Source organism: Oxyura jamaicensis, chromosome 7, assembly GCF_011077185.1.
Source record: "Oxyura jamaicensis isolate SHBP4307 breed ruddy duck chromosome 7, BPBGC_Ojam_1.0, whole genome shotgun sequence".
NCBI lineage: Eukaryota > Metazoa > Chordata > Aves > Anseriformes > Anatidae > Oxyura > Oxyura jamaicensis.
Window position 1 is genome coordinate 13,958,939 of NC_048899.1, and position 15,984 is coordinate 13,974,922.

At 41.0% G+C, this 15,984-nt stretch overlaps 1 protein-coding gene across 4 annotated transcripts in view; it reads right to left on the reverse strand.

Moving 5' to 3' along the window:
• Nucleotides 1-15,984, reverse strand: part of PIKFYVE (phosphoinositide kinase, FYVE-type zinc finger containing) — a 62,039-nt gene that overhangs the window by 10,702 nt on the left and 35,353 nt on the right. For all 4 annotated transcript variants that reach the window (XM_035331251.1, XM_035331249.1, XM_035331250.1 and 1 more), the window contains 16 exons: nt 14,598-14,744; nt 14,034-14,160; nt 11,828-13,014; nt 9,681-9,781; nt 8,445-8,516; nt 7,761-7,932; nt 6,243-6,421; nt 5,639-5,752; nt 5,254-5,362; nt 4,990-5,144; nt 4,299-4,389; nt 3,182-3,242; nt 2,453-2,596; nt 2,232-2,352; nt 1,051-1,146; nt 269-352 (listed from right to left, as the gene is read on the reverse strand). In XM_035331251.1, coding sequence (XP_035187142.1) covers nt 269-352; nt 1,051-1,146; nt 2,232-2,352; nt 2,453-2,596; nt 3,182-3,242; nt 4,299-4,389; nt 4,990-5,144; nt 5,254-5,362; nt 5,639-5,752; nt 6,243-6,421; nt 7,761-7,932; nt 8,445-8,516; nt 9,681-9,781; nt 11,828-13,014; nt 14,034-14,160; nt 14,598-14,744 — 2,960 coding nt within the window. The remainder of the gene's footprint in view (nt 1-268; nt 353-1,050; nt 1,147-2,231; nt 2,353-2,452; nt 2,597-3,181; nt 3,243-4,298; nt 4,390-4,989; nt 5,145-5,253; nt 5,363-5,638; nt 5,753-6,242; nt 6,422-7,760; nt 7,933-8,444; nt 8,517-9,680; nt 9,782-11,827; nt 13,015-14,033; nt 14,161-14,597; nt 14,745-15,984) is intronic.

Below are 15,984 nucleotides of genomic sequence, written 5' to 3' on the forward strand. Positions count from 1 at the left end.
CAGCAAGTTGAGCAGGGCCAGTGCTCCCTACCATGCATGTATGTATGTATGGTCAAGGGACCAGGTGAGGGAGCCAGCACAGCCTCCAGCATTAAAAGGAAATTCAGATACTGCAAGAATGCACTGGCATACAGATTGTGCCATATTCCATCAGAAAGCAGAAATCCTAACTAAAGCATATTTTCAGGGTCTTTCCCCATCCTAGTTTTGGTTTCTTTACCACAATCACTTTGACTTTGCTCTAAATACTACAGTTCCTGCATTTAACCTGTTTGGCTGTTGTCCTTCTTCAGAACTGCTTTTCACAGATGCTTTGGACAACTCATCCAGGGCATTTCTGTATTCCTTGCAACTGAAGGAAAAAGAAAAGGAAAAGTTTTCTGAGACACCCCACAACACTTGCCCAAAGATTCAGTTAAGAGGCAGGAAACCAACCCACAGCAGGAAACCTCCTCCTCGTTTTTTCCTTACAGCTAGGATAAATTCCCTTATGACAGATGTTGCTCTAGATTATACTGCAGGAAAAAAGTCCCCTCTTGTTACTCCCTCTTATGCAATTTAAGAGAATGAGCTACTCTGAAAGTCTCCTGCCTGGTGACAAACAAGCCCCAAGATTTACTGAAGCTGCTAGTTTGTAGAGCCAAGTAGTAGCAAGAGCTGCTATGACTGAAGGTAAACGAGGGAGAGATTGCATTACGAACACCCAGTTGGTGTTCCTTGACTCAGCTGCACCTTCTCCAGGCTAGGGAACTGAGAAAAAGAAATGCAAATAAAGCGTGCTAACAGTATCAGCTTTCACAGAACACCACAATTCATTTTTGTGTACTTGAGCTGAACAGGAATGTCTAAAATCCAGTTGCAAGTTCGAAAACCTACATTTCATATCTCAGTAACACAAGGAGACAACTTCAGCTCTGCCAGAAGCTCTCAAAGCAGCTGAGTGAAAAAATTATGCCGTGCTTGCTCCCTACCCCTAGGATTTAACTTACTCTTGCAGCTTTTCTGTGCAAGAAATATATATGTCTGATGAAGATCAAATCACACCAGTACCTGAGAGCGAAAGCTATGATGGAGCTTGGTTCCTTCTCACAGACTGCAATAGGTACACGTTCATGCTCATACATTAGGTAGTGCTTATCTGGGTCACTAAATGGAAATGAAATAGGGAGACTGTTAGTAGATCACAAGCCTGTGCAAAGAAAAGTTCAAGGTTTGGTTAATCACAAAATCTCTTCACTGCACTTCAGGCACAAGCTGCAAATCTCAGCATGGAGCCAAAGTGCCCCAGATCAGCTTCTCCTAATAGACATGCTCAGTTATGTGGTTAAATCTAACCAGCAATGTGTTAGAGCAATCATCACTTCAAGCAAGCTTCTTACAGAGGATCAGCTCCAAGTTAGAGTCTCTCTCTGTTTAGCAGCCACTATTTCTAATACTAAAACCTGCCAGTTTGCTTTGACTGTCTTGCAGTATAGCCTGCAGAGTGAAATTAGGAGATAAGCTTGAACTCTTTTGAAGAAGAAATTTTGCACAACAGCCTCCCCAGAGCCTCCTCAATTTCTAAGAGGTTTTCTTATCTGTAGGGTCATTTAACTTTAACCTCACTAGCTGATGATCTCTACTACTACCTTGGAGTTCAGAAGTTAGGCTGCCAAACATTAGGTTCAAGTCAAACAAGAAACACTACAACACACGCAGACGGAGTAGCTGAAAAACTTCCCAGCCTGCTCATTTTCACGTGAAAGAGGGACTTGAGGGCGCATGCAGTAGCCATTGAACCTGACCTACACCCAGACAATGCCAATTTGAGTCCAACCCTTGGAAGAGGTCTAGAAGCAAAAACAAGAAGCAGGTAGGTAGCTTTAGTAAGTCTTTACTAAGGAAGGACATTTCTGCTCCCTCCCTGCAGCTAGGAAGATAGAATGTACCTCTTTCCCCCTCCCTTTCACCTCTCACAAGAGTTCTGAGTAGACATGCATACGGGAAGAGAAACTGGTAACATATACGCACAAGGGTGGCATAGAAGTCTGTGTCATTAATAAGAAAAGGGGGTAACCTACAAACCCCTAAAAGGGAAAAGATTCCTTGCCTTGAGGAAGATCTTTAGGCTATTTGGATGCAAACCCAGTTGATGACTTAAATTATCTATGAAGCAAAGGAAGCATGCATAGCTGTTTGCAACCTGACCAGGCTGCTAATTTTGCACATCATGTGTATTTGGCAGTACTTACAAGGGAAAGGGAATAGGGTTATAGTTGTTCCCAGGCAACAAGTTAGCCAAAATAGCTTTCATAGTAGATTTCTCCTTCACTTGACTGTCTGTAGATCCCAACGAGTGTCCATCAAACACATCTGAAACAGAGATAAGTTACCACATTTGCCATTTTCTGCATAGATCTTATACACTTGCCAGAGGAAAGAGAAGGAATACAATACCACAACTGAACTATACCTTCTGAGCTACTAGTTGTATCCTGTTCAGACAGTGTGCTGGCACCAGTCAGTTGCTCTGATACCACCTCTGGAGGGGTGGGCAACTGAAGATGGGTGGAGCCTGTGGAACTCTGACTTGATAAAGTAGTCAGGAAACGATCCTCTGAAAGCAAAGACAGTCAAGTCAAAGACAGAGGAAAGCATTAAACATTTTACGTTGCTGTCAGAAGTGATATTGCTTACCTCCAGGACAAGCTATCACCAGCATCTACTTTCAAGAAGTAAACTTAAAAAGCAGGTAACATCTCTCAGAGCAAAGGAACTAGCAGCCAATCAACATACTGTATATAACCTCCAGCAGATGTACACAAACCCTGTGCCTTCAGTTACCACAGGTATGTATGCCTCACAGGTAAGAGGTCTCAGCACCCCCAACCACTTCACAGAAGATGCAAGAGGCATTTCCCAAATTCCATGCGGTTCTTCAGAAAGCTTCTGAAAGTTTTTGAACAATACTCAAATTCAAAGGGAAACCCTCAATAGCCTATTTAGCATCAATAGTTAACTCAACCTCACATTAGAAGCTTAGTGTAGTAAGCTTATAGTTGGCTTATCTCCACCTTGTACAGTGGGTATTCCCCATCAAATCTGATAGTTTGGTCATAGGAAACCTCCCACATTACGTCAGAGAAAGGGTTACAGCAAGCTTCTTTTCACAGCCTAAGAAAAAAATAAATAAATAACAGACCTTTCTCTCCATTTTGCAGTGCTGGAGAAGCATTGCGTGGGGAAGCATCCATGCTACTGATCTAGGAAGAATATCAGGTGATCAATGTTGATGCCAGGCTCTTTATAGATGTATCCCTTCCTCTCTGTGGAACACCTGCAAAAGCAGATGTACCACAGCAGAGAACTCCCACCCACTGTTCTCAGCTTCAGCACCATCACTATCTCTGTCAGCACGTGAAAGAGACAAGGCAACAGCAACCCAGCTTCACAAGACTGCTGTCATTTCTGTATACTGCTTTAAAGAGAACACTCTTCCTCTATATAAGCTTTCTTGCTGCTAGATCAAGGCTAAGTGTGTTTCAGCATTAACAAATGTGTCAAGTGGAAACAACATGTATGCATGCAGCTGAGCAAATCCAGGGTTTCACTGGATTTCTTTGTGTACCTTGCTAGCATTTAGTACTATTTAAAGTTCAGTCTCCAAATGACAATTACTGTATGATGATTACATTGTACTGCCTCGCAGTCTGGATATTTTCTCAGAGGACCAGCTCCCCCAGGGTGGTTGTTCAGCACACTGCCAACTGTACCCTTACAAACAGTTCTTGAGGGGCAACAGTCCAAGGTAATTTACACATCCCCCCAAGCAGTTCCTAAAACACATTACAGAACAGAGACAAACCTACAGGATTATCAGTTCTTCCTGTGTTCTTTGCTCAGCCTCTTTTTTTTCTTTTTCACGAGGGTAACCTTGATAGGTAGTAGTCACTGTGTCATGTTTTCTCACTCTACTTTCATCCAAACCTAGAGCCTAACAAGATTTCTTCCTTCCTATCTAGATGTACCCTTGACAATGAGTGCAGGTCTCTGCTGTCAGTATTTGTATTAACAGTCCATAAGCAAAGAAAAACATCAAATCCTATCCCCAGTCTTCTCTTTCTGTATAATAAAGCTCTTGGTTCACACCTGTAGAGAGAGATGCATATGCTAACATGCAATTCAAATGTTTGCAGATGAAAGTTACACGATGAATTAAGACAAGTGAACTAATTGTTAAAGTGAACTAAAATTCAACTTTATACTATGGCACTCCCCCAGAACAAACACTTATTTAATGTCCAGACTGCTGCTAGTACCTTGCTTTCTTCACCTTGCCTCAATCTTCCAGGGCTGGGTGGTACTGAAGGGCGCTTTCTACCTTTCTCTTGTTGGAAGAGATCCTGCAATCTTCAAAAATGAAACACAAAACATAGATTACACATATTAGTTGTAAAAAGCATAAGTTGTGATGTTTCTCCAAACTAGAAAACAGCCAAGCGTGCCTTCACAAGTCTTCAATACAAACTGAAATTGCTGCTAATATGTGCTGAAGCTATGCTTCAAACGGCCAAAGACAGAACATTTTCCTCATGCCTTAATGAACAGGAGATGTTCCAAACACCACACCCTACTTACATTGTAGCAGGGGAGAGGACAGCCTTCACAATAACAGCAAATTAAGTTGTCAAACATTTAATTTGGCTTCTGTCTATCTCTGAGAACGTTTCACCCAATCGCTTTCACATGCTCCCCTCTTCCACCTCTATTCAAATAACTTTCTCTTCTCAGGTGTTAGCTGTGCTCTACAACACAGCACTTACATCATCAAGCCTTTAATGATTTTCTGTTCCAATCAATCAACCAGCAGAAGACTTTCATCACAAGCGGTCACAGCAGCCTCTGTATAACAACTGCACTACAGGAGGAGACAGTCCTGATGACTACTTTCCCCTTCTATAACCAACACAACACCAGTGTTGCTCATGATTCCTGTATCTGTCCTCTTACCTATTATTCCAGGCTTGTAGCATCTCACAGAGACCTTGCTTTTTAGCTATCAGAGACTCAAAAACAGATTGTAACTGTTGAGGTGTGTCTAATGATGATGAAAGCAGTCTTGCCTGGATCTTCTCAGTCCAGTTTCGAAACTCCCCCTCTTCCATCTGCCAAAAGAAAAATCAATGTACTGTCAGAAGACTTAACACTCAATCCAAGTAGCTTCTCCACATGCTTTGCAGTGTATGTTCTGCTGATGCAGAAGTAGTCCATTACCTCCTTTTGTGCGAACAGATCTTCCATTTTCTCTTCCCTTGTTTTGCTGAAAGTATCTGTTTTCAGAGAAGCAAGACGATCATCAACAGCAAGGTACACTTGTGACACCCTGTGGACAGAGATGTAAACGGTTAAGACAAATTGCACCAGATGAAGCGGTGAGAGTTAATATTGATAGAATAGATAAAGGTATAAGAGAAGGTTCCAATATCACCCTCCCCTAGAATTATATATACACCTATAAATGTAAGTGTTTAAAATCACTTTATTTCTAAACCATGAGCATTTAACAAGTGTATTATCTACATCAGCAAAAATGGTTTAGTTGTCTGCTAAGAAGTTTAAAATACATAAGCCAAGGAAGGCATTAAAAATAAAAACTTACTTTTGAGAGAAGTCCTTGAGATCCTGCAAAATAGTAACTTTTAATGGAGCCTGTCGTTTGATGTAGATCTTGGGTAGTGGGACACATACTTCAAGCAGACGGATTGGAGAGTAGCTGAGAAGACAAATGCAACAGCTTTTCTTAACTGTCCCCATATAATAGTAGGTCTACACCTTCTTTTAGCTTGTGGCCTTTATAAAAAGGGGCACTGTCAACATGTCCAGAACATTAGTTACTTTTAGTAGCACGTAACACCCTTTTCACTTACCTCAGGCAAAAAAAAAAAAAAAACAGATCATGTTGCAAAAATGAAATTCTGAAAGTATTACAGATCAAACAGACAAAAGCGTTTCCCTTCTGTATCATATACTGGTACAATTCATTTTTCAGAATACTGTCCATCCCATCCGTAACAATGATGGGAGCTGCAAAGCCCCCTGCAAGCCAGCGATTTGGCATTTGTAGTTACAGTGCAATCATGCAATCCCGTGCTGTACTCAAAGCAAATGACCGACCCGAAGAATCCTTACTACAGCCATGCACTTCATATAGTGCTAGAGAAAGGATACATACACACACGCACGTTTTAAGCAGTGAACCTCACCTGAAAGATGCCACCATCTGATTATAGGAAAAATATTGGTGATAGTCATGGTGAATGGAATGACCACAAGGCTCCACATTGGCCCTTCGAGTGTATTGGTGCCCGTAAAATCTCAGTTCGAGGTATTTTGCAAAAGACATGGACCAAGAATCATTGGAAAGGGGAACAACTGGTGTCACCTGAAATTGAAAGCAAAGTGCCTTAATTTCACCCTTCAACCGGGATTAAGGACAGGCTAACCTAGACTGTAATCTAGGTATTTCTAGTATCAGAAGCACACGCAACCCTGAAAGATACCAAACAATAAAGATAGTGTTTATACAAAGCTAAGCCCAACACACAGATGGATGCAATAAACCGGATAACCAACAACTGCTAGCTGATAACAGGTGCTTATTCAGAGGAGTGCAAACACATCCTTAAATCTGGGATGCTGTTTCTCTGCATAGAGATAGTTTCCAGCAGTCCAATCACCAGCAAGTTTCATTGCATGCTTTTTCCCTGGTGATTCTTCACCTATGAATACGCTGATACTGCTCTGCAGTATATTTCAACTTCAGCAGTGCTTGAAAGCTTAGAGTAGCCATTTATACATACCTATTAGCCACTAGCTTATTAGTGTTTACATGAGCACACAGAAATAAAAGGTTATAGAACAGGTGTATACAAAGCAGCATAGGGCTTGCCTTCAGCAATTACATTAGCTTCCTCCAGATATCTTTGCATCCAACACCTATGTTTAAGCCAGCATAAGTACATGAACTGAGTCATTTGCATGGGTAATTAAGATGCTTTAAGTTTGAGGCACTGCATGAATCTTGTTTAATTAAGCTTTATTCTCATCTTAGAAGGCTCTTAAGATTAACAATAAGTTTGGCCAGAGATGAGTATCCAACTGACAATGTTTTCTTAGCTAAATTAAAGAACAAGTTTCAGATAGTACACAAATCTTGCAACCTTGTGGTTTTTCATCTTTCTAATGAAGATTTTATTTACTTTCTAATGACTACTAAAGCAAGTCTAGACATCACACTGACTCACTCAATACAGACTGTCCAGTCTAAAACAGATCAAAGAACACCAAGTGGTTTTAGCCAATTACTAAGCCAGTAGGCCTCAGCATCTCCCCTTCCCCATACACACATTCTTCTGATCCTTGTATAGATTCACTGCAAGGAAGAGACAAAGCTCTGTCTCTTAAAGGGCAACTCTAGTTTTTCCATATGTCAGAGATTGGTTTCCAGCAAAATATCAACTCCACTTAAACCTATCCTTTCAGGGCCTGGTCTGACACTTTCAAACAGAACAACAGCACACTATGTCTGTTTCACCCTCAACAGCCCCAATTCTACAAGAGTAATTGTAGACACATGAGAATATCTGTACTAACAACAGGCTTTGTACAAGTTTAGCTCCAAGGATGAGCACTTTCTCAAAAATCCTGGCTTTCCATACACATCCCATCACAACAGGAATACTAAATTAGAATAACAATGATTCTTAAGTCCTCATCCTTACCTGTTTGCACAGTCTACACCAGGAGTAAGTAAGAATTGTGTGTTGGTACCCAGGGACAGGGGAGTCCAGCTCCTTTAACACAATTTGCACACACCCTTGCCCATGTACAAAACGACGAATGTGGTGCACCATTGGTGTTTCACAGAACATGCTGGGGCACTGGTAGGAAGGCCTTAAGGAGAAAGATGGAAATGCTTGTGATCATATGTTAGGCACTGCTGAAGAGCTGATTCAACACCTTTAGTATGCTTTTAATGTCATAGTACTATTTATCTTTATCATAAAAGTTTCCTAAGCCAAGCCTTTAATGAAGGCTGTTTCTGCAGAGTTTATTGTACTCTTTATGAATTTACAACTCTTGCTTTGTAATCTGTTCCACTCATTCTACCTTATTAATGGAATAAATAGTCACAAGGCAGAAGTAGGGAAGCAATGGATGTATTTGCTTGTAAGAAGCAAGCATGAGAAAGTGAAACAGGAACGCGGTTTAAGAGTTTACTACAGCATGCTCATAAAGCAAAAGGAGCAGCAAATTTAAGGTGTAAGCTTTCTTAGAATACAACAGGCTCATACTAATCTCCTGAGTGCACAGGAAGTAGGGTCTATAAAGAAAGTGTCAGTTCAACCTCACTTAGCTGTTAAAGGCTTTTGTTTTATTTAGAATGAGATTTACTATTAATTCACCTGAAACAGTAGCGCTCCAGAAAAATCCCTAGTGTCAGGTCATTTTTCCCATAGAATTCCATGGTCACAATCCTAAAGCAGAGAAAAAAGAAAAGCTTGAAAGGGGATATCTTGCCACTGCTGGCTGTGCAATGGCCTTGAAGTACACAGATCTGTACCTTCTGCTTGGTTGTTCTCAGCCCTATATACCAAAGGCTATTTTCCCCCCCTCTTGACTACTCTTCCCAGATGCCTGCTGTCAAGATTACTAATAATGCGATCTGAGTTCTTACTAGAACAACTTTAAACTTGACATTTAAAAGTGGAACACAATTCAATTGCTCTTTTGAAGATCATGTTCAAGAACACCCAGGCACAGAAGTCTAGATAGCTTGAAGCCTTGAACATTAACATTTAAACAGTTACAAAAAGGGCACACACAGAACATGAAAAAAAGGCCTAGAAATCTTACATAAAATTTAAGAACAGCTTTAAATTTAATAGCAGCTTTCATTTCTCAGAATCTGAAGTGACCAAACCACTTAAAAAGCGTAACTATCAATTTAAGTCTCAATTTAGACATCTCTATCACTAATTTATACCCCTTTATCACTTCTTTTTAAGAAGCTCAACATTTTTTTTGTTCCTTAGCTTTTACAGAGGAAGATCTAGATTTCCTGTAAGAGAGACATCTCTGTATTTTCACCTGAGCTAGGTGAAAGACCTGTCCAAGGAGCAATGCAAAAAAAACTTCATAAATTGCAACATAATCAACAAGTTATAGCCCTCTAGGCTAAAACTACAGTTAAAGTTTAACCTTGTTAACTTTATGAGAAAGATAGTAATATCTGAGAGTGGCATTTTAATATAATACAATTTAGAAGTAGTCTGAGATTCTTCTTCAAGGTTTATTTTTGGGCTTGGACATTCTTCTTTGCTTATATAGAGTAACTCTTCCACACATGGCTGCACAGCATCCTCCCTACAGTTACATTTCTCTGCAGTCAAGAGTCCAACTAAAGCATTCAGTTTCAGGCTGGGCTTTCTCCTTCATGCCTGAGGGATTAGAAAGGGTGTGGAATATTGCTCTGGACCCACCTAATCAGGCAAGATGAAATTTTGGCAACAGTTCCCATTAGAAGATGGTCACAACCTACCAAGAAGTCCTCAAAAAAGTACTTCTATGAAGCGAGCACTGACCTTGCCTTCAGAAAAAAAAAGATAACTACACATGCTGTAGGGGAGTAGTTTTCATACCAGGGGCTCACACAGGCACTTGGAGCATTGCTGGACTGAGCAGAAGAGCTACTGAAAAGAACACAGAGCCTCTGATGGTTTACTGGACTCAGGCAATCCACCTGGTAGAAAGAAAACAGCTCATTCACCGGTTACAGACACCTCCATCCACACACATTACCAATGACAAAATATTATTCTGGTAATTTTACTTAAGGGTAAACCCCAGTTTGTTCCTTTTCTACAAGTTAATCTTATATTATCTTTGAGTTTCAGGTAAATTTAAGTGCTAAATGCTGTTTTTAGAAGCTATAACTAATACATACTATATAAACAACATACACGTTATTGTGGAAAGGAAACTGAGGGGCCAAAACAGATATTCAAAGCCCCAAGACAGAAGTCCAGAGTCTAAGACACTGAACATTTTAGCACACCTTAGAGTCAAGTCTTTGCCAATATATTACACCTCAATCACTCACTGAGACTACAGAAGTACTTCAAACTTTTCTACGGATATATTTACCATCCTGCTGCCAGAATGAAACCATCTCCTCTCTCACTCCCTACAGAACTAAGAAGTTACCAAATATTTTTGAGTCTAGAGAGCAGCCTCACAGAAAGGGATCTGTGGGTTCTGGTTGATGGCAAGTTGAATACGCATCAGTGTGCCCTGGCAGCCAAAAGGGCCAAAAGTATCTTGCAGTGCATCAAGCACAGTATTGCTAGTTAATTGAGGGAAGCAATTGTCCCTCTCTGCGCTGCACCAGTGCAGCCTCAGCTTGAGTACTATGTGCAGTTTTGGACAACACAGTATGAAAAGGACGTGAAACTATTAGAGAGCATCCAAAGGAGGGCTACAAAGATGATGAAGGGTCTGGAGGGCAACATGTATGAGGAACGACTGAGGTCCCTTGGTTTGTTCAGCCCTGAGCAGAGCAGGTTGAGGGGAGGCCTCATGGCGGCCTGCAGCTCCCTCAGGAGGGGAGCGGAGGGACAGGCGCTGAGCTCTGCTCTCTGGGGACAGCGACAGGACCCAAGGGAACAGCATGGAGATGAAAGTTAAGAAAAGGTTCTTCACTGAGAGGTTAGTCATGCAATGGGACTAGCTCCCTAAGGCAGTGGTCATGGCACTGAGCCTGGCTTCTTGAGTTCAAGAAGCATTTGGACAATGCTCTCAGCCCCATGGTCTGGTTTTTGGGTGGTGCAGAGCAAGGAGCTGGACTGAATGACCCTTGTGGGTCCCTTCTAACTCAGGATATTCTATGACTTTATAGTTTTCTTTATAAATTTATAAAGCACAGAGCAGTTTGATCTAGAGCAACAGCTACTCTTACAGCTTGATTATTGTCTGTGAAGCTACATAGATTTACATTTAAGCACCAATTAAAAGGTGACTTCTGCTCATGAACTTGGGGGCTGATGGTGGCTCTAGAATGTACGACTACTACAAGACCAGTTCTGCTACTCTTGACATACTTTTTCCTGCATAGCTTCCAGTGCATGAGAAGTCCCAATACATTCTTCCTCAGATGCAAATTAGTAGCTGTCATGGCAGTTTCCCATACCTTTATATATTTTTGGTTCCAAGTGCATACTCCCTTACTTGGAAGTTTCTAACAAGATCCCACTCTCTCCATTAAGAGATTCTCACATGTCTCCAGATCACCCAAACTTTTGCAAACAATCAAATACTTTAACATAATTACAGCCTACTGCTGTTTCCATGACACTAATCCCTCTCTGAGCATTATGCTTTTAGAAATCACCAGTACATGCAACAGGGAAGCTGTTTCAGAAACATTTTTTTTTTCCCCCTCCATGTATTCATTTTCATGAATCAGTTGTGTGCAGCTGAGCTGAACAGCCAATGTACTAAACTAATTCTGGGCTGATTTTGTATACGTCTCAGGACAAGAGAAAATGGAGCCTCCCAGGCTTTTCCATTCTCAGGGAAATTTTGCAGTCTCATGTTCTGCTCTCTCATATCTACCTAGTACCTGGTTACACTGGTTTGTTTAAGTGCCAGAGGACTGCAATCCAAAATGCAGTTTTGACCCAGACATAAAAGCCTCCAGTTTAACATTTAGTATTAAACACTAAATGTTCTATATTACCAGGAAAAATTAATATAACTGTGTTTTCAGTAGCATAGTTTGAATCTTTACCTTATGAGACCAAGAGGATTCACTCTGAGCCAGTCCTTTCTCATCCTCTTCATTCCTGCAACCAGTTTTTCCAGTAGAGACACTGGACACATCCTTACTTTGGGCAAAGGGATCTGTACTTCTCTGTAGAATCCTCCCTCCTCTGGCCCGATAGTCAGCCAGCATCCTGGCTAAGCTCTGGCTATCACCTAGATGCTCTGCTATTCTAGTGTTAACCAACTCGTGGGAAGGTAAGATTTGTATAGCCTTGGTTTGTATACTCCCATTCATCCCTTGTAATCCAGAAAGATCCCGCAATAGTTGTCTCTTCCTCCTACTTTCCAATTCCTTGTATTCCTTATTAAGGAGAGGAGACCAATAAACTTGCTCGGGGAAGTATTCTCGGGCAGGGCATCTCATGCCTTTTTCAGTCAAAAGAAATGGTTCACGGAACATCATTACAGGAGAAATAGAGAGAATAACATCTTTCAACTCCTGTTTAAAGGCTACAGAGTAAGTCTTGAGACGATCCTCAGAAGAAGTTACCTCTTCTGTAACATATAAACCACTATCATCCTGGAGAGGGTCTCTGAAGACTCTCATTTGACTCTTGGATTCCTGCAGATCATCTGCCTGTTGAAGAGGCTCTAGTGGCTGGCTATCCAGAGTGACCAAGTGCTGGTCCATGCCATGGAGGGGCAGCAGAGATGTTTCAGGTATTGGAGGAGGTGCAGAGTGGAACATTGGAAATGACGACTCCATTTTGTGGTGCTCCTGCTGTTTTGAGGACACTGTTTCTAGCTGACTGTTCTCTTGGTCACTTCTCTCAAATAATCCTCTTTGTTCAAGCAAGGTGACCTCATCAGATGACACTGACTCAGAGATTACAGGAAGCTTTTCAGTGGAGAGTTCGATGTCTCTGATTGCTGTGCTGAAATCCTCACCATTGAAAAGATTCTGTTGGTCATTTTCATCTCCTGGCTCCTCAATAAGGGAATGAAAAGAGGTGTTTTTTGTCAGAGTAGGGGGCATAGCAAACTCGTCCATAAGGAAAGAGATTTCCAGCTGGGAATGATAAGCCACACAGACCATGAAGATCAGGATCTCTTTCACACGGGCCAGCTCATACTCTGCAGCACCACACAACTTGATAGTGCAGCCCAGATGCTGGGGACACCCTTCAAAGAACATCAGTGTTTTTGTTTGATCTACAAGGAAAAAAAAAAAAGCAGAGTTAGGATAACAACCTGCTCTTAGGCATCTCACACACTGAATAGACTGTAATGGAGATTAGGAGCAAGAAACACTGGTAGCACAATCCAGCTGCAGAAATTTATATTAAATGTACTGAGATAACACTTTTTGCAAGCAAAGCCAACTTTTGCTACAAACTCCTGTTTTATAAGTCATTGTACAGCCCAAATAAAGACTACATAGAACACAATCTGAACATCTTATTTTAAGATCGCTGCAGACTGGGAGACAGGGTATGCAGCAGTGAAGCAAGTTTGCTCATCCTAATGAGTCAAAGCTTACAAGACTGAGTGAAGTTTAGAATTTGGAAGGCGGTAAGGCAGACCTGAAAGAGAAGAGATGCAAAGACTACATTGCCACAAAAACTGCATCCACATTTGTGTGCCAGAACCATTTGTAATCTGCCAGGTTACTTCCTTTGAAGAATTCCACTACCTACAGGGTGTTACAGAGAAAAAGGAACCTGATTTCTCAAAGATGTACAATGAAAAGGGGCAGAGTGCACATAGATAATCATAATTTGCCTTGTTAAAATGTGAAAGAATTCTTTATGGTGAGGATTATTAAACTACTAAACAGCTGCCCATATTGGTTGTGAAATCTCCATTCTGCAATATTTTCAACACTTAGCTGACAAGCCCCTGAGAAATGTGATCTTGCATTAAAGTTAACCCTTTACTGTTTTGAACAGGACATTGGACTAGACAGTCTCCAGGGCAGTGGAAAGAACCAGTCTAATTAAAGTCTAGCATCTTTCATATTGACAAGAATGGAAGACCCTGTACTTTTTGATGAAGCTTGTGTGCTCAGACTTAGTTTGCTGTACTTCCAAGGCGTAACAGAAGTAGAGAGAGTTTAATAGAAAAGATAATAATTGATAACACAAAGCACCCAACAGTTCAAACCTTGTTAATAAGAGCAAAGCATTTAGCCTCTTGTGCACACAAACTAGTACACATTAAGATTTACTCACCGTTGGGCAACTGAAACACTTGCATATAAAACTTATGGCAGGTTCCCAAACGTGGTTTGGTCAACAGTTGATCCATTGACATCACTAAGTCTCCCTGGGTCATTCGACTTACTCTGTCTAGCACTTGCTGTAAAAATTAAAAAGAAAAGTAAGAATCTACAGTGCAAATAAGACGTTAGTATTTTTTAGATTGGTCTAAAAAATGCCAGTGCTATCCAGGCAACCTCCCACTTTGTGAGGTAAACTCTGGATTATATCCAGTCACTCACACGCACACCCATATACACATCATAGAAAAGCAGTTTGGCAGTTATTACTGGTGAGAGGGAAGACTGTAGCATTTGCTACAAATATGACTCAGAGCTAACTAAAACATAGCCAGGGTACAAAGACCTGCCAGCAAGGGCACAGCAGAGAGTTGGTAGAAATTAGTGAGGAAAAATTACTTCCTAGGTTTGTCTGCTGTGTCTTCTTGGAAGAGAAGGCCATTTTAAAAAAAAGCTACAAAGAGAAGTTAGAGATCCACCACAAGGTACAGTCCGATGTCTGACACGAAACGCTCACCGGCTTGACATTGATGACAAGAGTGATACCATGCTCCAGCAGCATGTCCTGTGCTATTCGGGACACAGTCTTCTCAACAAGGACCAAGTTAGGCCTGACATCAACTATCCGCTGTACATAGTTCTTCAAGAACTCCCTTTCCTGCAGAAAGAACAATGCATGGCAATTAAGTAGACCAAATCTGTCTTAAAATATATATATATTTAAATGCTTAATATTACTTTCTCAATTATATATTGACCTTTCCTATAAAACAGGGAAACCAGCTATCCAGAAAACACCATCAGTTTTCCACTGTGCACACATCCCCATTGCCCATTTTATCAGTAGTTCGCTATATACCCTAATGAGGTGTGAGGGCATGGTCCAATGACTGCCTGAAGTAAGAAAGTTGCAGAATCCAAACATTTTATATATGCACAGCCACACCACTCAACAGAAACTATCTTTGTGTGTGGAGTCCAGAGACAGCAGTTCTATTCTCAGTATCCTGCATCACTTCTCACAAAACAATACTTCATTCCCCATGTGAAGCTCAAATATCTTAATGAAATATCTACATGCACCTTATATCTTAACACAAAAAAAGTCTTATGTTCAAATGATGCTATAATTAGAGCATCCTAAATAAAAGCTGTTTGCAATATTATGTTCTCCACCTTCAGATACACAGAGCGATGGCACTCACAGACGCTTCCATTCACTCAAAGTATACAACTGTTCTCCCTCTCCTCAACTCCTGCATCATGCAGCAAGCCTCAGTCCCTAGATCTGCACTTGGAAACAATGCTTCCAGAGTAGGATCCCAAATGCTGTGCACTGTGAAATTGCTTTGCCACCCATTGCCACCTTCTGGCTTCATTTCACTATCTCCCTACTTTTATTACCAAGCTCAGAAAGAGAAAGCAGGGCTGTAACCCTGTAAGAACTAATGGGCTACACTACTAGAGGGACAGTTTCCCAAATCAGGTATTTTCAGTTGTGTTATTGTGACTCACAGTAGTCATGTTTTAGAGGTTCCAGGCAAAAGAAAGGCACCACAGAAGCAGTTTGCCATCCAACAGAAGCTGGCCTTTTCAACTGAACTAATATTTCTGTAGTATTCTCTGCCATATAGGATTTTTTAAGGCAGATACACAAAAACATATGGTCATGTTCTGAAGCAGATACTGAAACAATCACAGCAACCAGTAGTCAGAAAGAACAGTAGATACTTCTACATTGTTCAGACAAAGGACAGGACTCAGCTTATGCTTTTACTGGAAAAACCAACTCACTATGCAGAGGTAAGTTTTAATAATAAAAGTTTCTGTACCTGTAACTCAGTCTATTAGCACCAAATGGAAGCAGTCTTAAATGCATTTTAAGGAAACAGTCAAAGATGGAA